Below are 5260 nucleotides of genomic sequence, written 5' to 3'. Positions count from 1 at the left end.
GCGCAGCTCTGATTTACGGGTCGTCCCGACCCCGGATCAGCGGTTCTGGTAAATCTGGCCGGGCGGCGGAGAGAAAAACGACTGGGTGACGTTTTTATGAAGTTTTCTGTCGGCTCTCACGGCGACGCGGTCGGTCTCTGGATCGGATCCTCAGGGAGACTTTATGAAAACGTACAAGCAGACAAATTTATCACCGCGCCGCTCGCTGCGCTCAAACACAGAGCTGGCAGCTGAGGTCAGAGGTCTGTTTGCTAATGGTTTTAGTGGAGATGTGAAAAGTTCAGATGCTAGCAGAGATGCGATGCTAACGCTAACGTGTTTGTGCGCAGAGGGAGCAGGAGAACGCCATGGCGCGGCTGAAGAAGCAGCAGGCGGAGCTGGAGGCCATGAGGCTCCGTTACCTAGCAACAGAGGAGAAGGACGCGGTGCGGCAGGACCGCCAGGAGCTGGACGACATCAGGAACGAGCTCAACAGGTGAGGAAGATGCTTCAGTCTGGAGGGTCAAAGGTCAGGAGGTCAGGACCGACACCTGCAGGAACACTGGAGATGAAATAAACACTGTTGGTTTAGCGCTTTAGCATTAGCAGGATTAGCGCGTTAGCAGGATTAGCGCTTTAGCATTAGCAGGATTAGCACGTTAGCAGGATTAGCGCTTTAGCATTAGCAGGATTAGCGCATTAGCGCTTTAGCATTAGCGCGTTAGCAGGATTAGCGCTTCAGCATTAGCAGGATTAGCGCATTAGCAGGATTAGCGCTTTAGCATTAGCAGGATTAGCGCGTTAGCAGGATTAGCGCTTCAGCATTAGCAGGATTAGCGCATTAGCAGGATTAGCGCTTTAGCATTAGCAGGATTAGCGCTTTAGCATTAGTCAAACTAACTTATCATTTAGCGGAGCAGAAAGTAAGACGACCTGATGTGAAATGTTTTGTTTAGGACGTGTTTTGCTCTGGATGTTTGTAACTCCTGCCCTACAGGCTGAAGAAGCAGGAAGAGGAGAAGTTAGGCCCCGCCCCCGCAGAGCCAGACTCCGCCCCCAGCCTGAACCTGAACGAGAGCGCGGAGGAACACCTGAGCCGCCTGCTGGAGGAGAGAGACACGCTGCTGAGGACCGGCGTTTACACGCACGACGACCGCATCATCGCTGAGCTCAGCAGGCAGATACAGGAAGCCATGAGGGACAGGAAGCTCTGACGGCCAATCAGAGGGAGACGGCCGCCACACCGGCCAATCAGCCGGGGACGTTTCACCTGAGGCCCGTGGAGAGGAACTGGGCCTGATTCAGCTCCGTTGAGTTAACGTTGCACAGAAATAAAACTTTAACTTGTAGTTTTTACAGCGTCTGAATGGATCAGCAGCGTCTGAAGCTGATCAGCTGATCAATAATCAGCTGATCAGAACCAGAGCTGAAGGTTTGATTCTGGTCGACAAACAGCAGGTTGGGGTTTTTATGTAAACCTGAACAGTTTGGATAAAAAACCTTTTTATTTTTAAGACCCATTTTCTAAGTCTGACTGTTTTTTTTCTGTCTTCACTTTAAATTAATAATTTAAAATAGTTTCAATTATTAAACATTTATTTTCTTCCCCCGTGAAATTATTGGACCATTTTTATTATTTTTATAAAGCCTTTATGGCTAAAGAAAAAATCTGTACAGGAAACATCAAAGTGGAAATAAGTTACTTTATCTAGAACATAAAGGACAAATGAAATATTTTCAGATTTTATCTTTTATTTTATCCAACGCAGCAAAATAAACTTTTTTTTTATTTGCACTAAGAAAACAAATTATGAGAATAAAGTCACCTGGTTCAGCTGTTATTGCCACTATTTGCAGATTTTTCTCCCTTTTCTTACTATTATGACTTTATTCTCATAATTGTAATAAATTCGTAAGTTTAAATCCTGATTATTTATCGTCGCCTCGTTTCTCTAACTGCGTTTTGTGACTTTTTTCTCCACTGGCTGCAGCTCAGTGAAGATGAATTTAATAATATTTTACTTTGTTACACAGAGGAGAGAAAAAACTTTTGGTCAGACTTAGAACATGGAAAAATGTTCATTTTTGGCTTTCTGGGCTTCCGTAGAATCAGCTGACTGGGCGCAGAAACGTTAAAACGTCATCAGATCAAAATGTTTTCTGATCTGCAGCAGCTCATAAATGTTCATACGGCTGAACCGACTGATGACGCCTCCAGGAGCCGAGAAACAAACGAAGTCATCTCAGTTTTTAACTTCCTGACGTTAAACGATCATTTCTGAGACGCTGAAACCTTCAGTTCACTAAAACAAACAGTTTTTATTAACGGATCGAAACAAACGGGCCAGAAAATCATTTTTCTCCTGAAGTTCTGAACCAACCCGACGTTCAGCTGTTACACAAACATTTATATTAAATTCATAAATTATTTTATACTTCAGATCCTTTGAGATGTTGTTTGATCGTTGGGTCGATTCTAAAATGTAACATTTCTCAGATCATGTGACGTTTTTGTGATCATCCGACTCGACGTGAAGCGTTTTCACTGAAATAATCCGTTTTCTGTCGCCGGTGCCTGACAGCAGGGGGCGCTGCAGCCTCACGTGATTTAATTTATTGTTTTGTCTTTTTGTTTGGAATAAATTATTTTTGCATTAATGATGGCAGCAGGATGTTTTTCTTTACAGAGAATCTCTTAGTTTCACAGGTTTATTCCATCGAAAAGCTTAAATCGGTTTATTTTATATTTATTTCTTTAGCCTGAACTAAATTAAAACTCCAGAAAAGTTTTTGTTGCAGCTGCAGAATAACTTTAGTTTCTGTTAAACGTCCTGCGTTAAACTAAAACACAGATGTTGATCCAATAAATTCAGATACTTGAATTGATTCAGTCTTAGTCTGAATATTTTATCAATATTGTTATTGATCAAGTGTGACTTTGAAACTGATCACAAATGTTTTTGAATCTTCAAAGTTGTGTAATCTAAATCCATGCACGTAATTTTACCTTATGGATAAAAGTTGCCTCTTAATACGATTATTACTCATTTTCTTTCCTTAGGTGCTGAATGTCGCTAAAAAGCTTCAAACCCAGAATTATAAATAATTTGAATAATTCTGGTCGTCCGGACGCATCGGGTGTAGAAAACATTTGTCCGCCTGAATTACATTTTTTGCGCGGATTTTGAATTTCAATCCGATCCACGTGTAGTTCACTCTTCCACCACTAGGTTACATATAAACATCCAGTTTACATTGAAGTTCAGTTTTGTTGCTCTGATGTTTTAACTGAGCCGTTTATGGATCAGTAAACATATTTATCCTGTTCTTAAATACATATTCAACACATTAAATCTAAAAAAAATAACAGATTCCGACAGATTTTCTCCCACTTTGCTTCTCCAACGTGTTTCCAATCAGAGCTGAGAAGAAAAACTCCGTAAGTTCATGACTGGATCTGAAAGTGAGCAACAGGAAGCTCCACCTACAGCAAACCATTAAAACCATTAAAACCATTAGAACCATTAAAACCATTTAAAACCATCAAACTGCTGGTTTCCAGTTTCTTCTGGGTTTGTTCTCATTGTTGCTGCTTATAGAGCAGAACTGACACAAATAATGACTCTAGTTTTATCACATTAAACGACAAACTCCAACGTTACAAACGTTTCTTGAATAAAATTAATTTAAAAATAAATTTATTCTTAAATCTGAAAAGTGTGGCATGATGTAAACATAAATCGTTTCCATATTTTTTCACCTTAGATGTGACAAATATTCTGTTAGTGATAATAAAATTTAAATAAAAGTCACTTTTAAACTCCTCAGCCTGAAATTAAAACTTTAATTTTATCGACTTGATTGAACCAAATCTGCTGCGTTTCTGCTGACTCATAAATCTAACCGGTGATTTAAAGCTGCTTCTGGGTTCGTTCTGCTGGACAACGATCTGAAAACGATTCAGGCTGTGCTAAAAGCAGCTAGCTTATCACTGAAGCTAGCATCTTGATGCTAACCACGTAGCAGCAGCAGCACAGATGCTACGCTAATGTTAGCATCTACAGGCCCGATTTCTGAAGGACTGAACTTCACTCCCGTCTGAAGGTTGAAGAATCTAAATAACAGATTAATAACAGTAAATATTTTTGTTGTTGAGCTAAAATGTTTAATAACTTGGCAGCAAAAATGGCTTTTGAATTGAAAATGAGATTAAACTGATTGATTACAGTGAACTCAAACATGGCCGCCGGAAGGAGGCGTCAACCAGCTGCTGCTTCACCAGAAACCATGTTGTCGTTTCACTTTCTGGGTTTAAAATCCGGACGGATTCTGGAGCAGCTTCCCTCAGAGGATCCACCTTCACCGAGTCCGGTTCTGATGGGATCCGATCATATTTACTCATTAACTTTTACCTAAACCAGGGAGTCCAAAGGGAGGTCCAGGGGCCAACGGTGGTCCATGAAAACTCTTAGTTCGGCCTCCGACCAAAAGTAAAAACCTGAACAACAAACCGAAAACAACCGACCCGAAAAAACAAGGAAACGGTTTGAAACCCTTTTTATAGTGTGGATATTTAAAGATTTAATAAAAATGTTAATGAGCTGGTACAATATAAACCACAGTAAACTCACCTTTAGGACTTTTAGGTCCATACTAAGAAAAAGTGTTAAAAATAAAATCAACATGATGATGACTGACTTCTTGTTACTTTATTCTTGAAATATATATTTTTTTTCTTACTGTGACCCTAAAACTCCGTCATGTTTGTATTTTTAATGTGTTTTAGTTTAAATTTGTCGTTTTTCCCCCCAGATTGATGCTAAATATTGTAAATCTGAGTATCGATGATGTTTTAAAGCCTTTACTGAGTGACGATCAGCAGATCTGCAGCAGGAAAACCTTCACTCCATGTGAGCTCAGACTTTTCTTCCTGTTTTTTCTTCCTGTTTTTTCTTCCTCGTCCGTCAGCAGCTCCTCGGTTTGTTTTCCTTCTAGCTGCTGCTAATTAAAACTATCACTACTATAATCTCATTACATGAAACCCGATCCGGCTCGTCGGAGCCTGGAGGAAAACGTCCTGAAACGGGCCGGTGTGACGGTTTGTTTGGGCTGCGGGTCCAGATCCGGTTCTCCCAGGGAAAAGGCGGCCATGATGGATGAACCGACGCGCCGGCCGTGTTTGTTCTGGGGATTTTTCTGGAATCCTCGCAGGAATAATCTGCAGATTGAGACGGGAAGGAGAGAAACGCAGACGGAGGGAAGGAGAGAAACGCAGACGGAG

The 5260-nt window shown here is 41.1% G+C and overlaps 1 protein-coding gene across 1 annotated transcript in view; it reads left to right on the top strand.

Moving 5' to 3' along the window:
• cep120 (centrosomal protein 120) overlaps window positions 1-1328 on the top strand; it is a 19201-nt gene extending 17873 nt beyond the window's left edge. The window contains exons 17-18 of the mRNA XM_017306552.1: window positions 330-475; window positions 977-1328. Of these exons, the coding sequence (XP_017162041.1) occupies window positions 330-475; window positions 977-1193 (363 nt within the window). The 3' untranslated portion in view covers window positions 1194-1328. The remainder of the gene's footprint in view (window positions 1-329; window positions 476-976) is intronic.
• Window positions 1329-5260: the final 3932 nt, after the last annotated feature.

Source organism: Poecilia reticulata, linkage group LG9, assembly GCF_000633615.1.
Source record: "Poecilia reticulata strain Guanapo linkage group LG9, Guppy_female_1.0+MT, whole genome shotgun sequence".
Classification (NCBI taxonomy): Eukaryota; Metazoa; Chordata; class Actinopteri; order Cyprinodontiformes; family Poeciliidae; genus Poecilia; species Poecilia reticulata.
The sequence above is the reverse complement of the archived record's forward strand: the minus strand, read 5'-3'. Positions and strand labels throughout refer to the sequence as shown.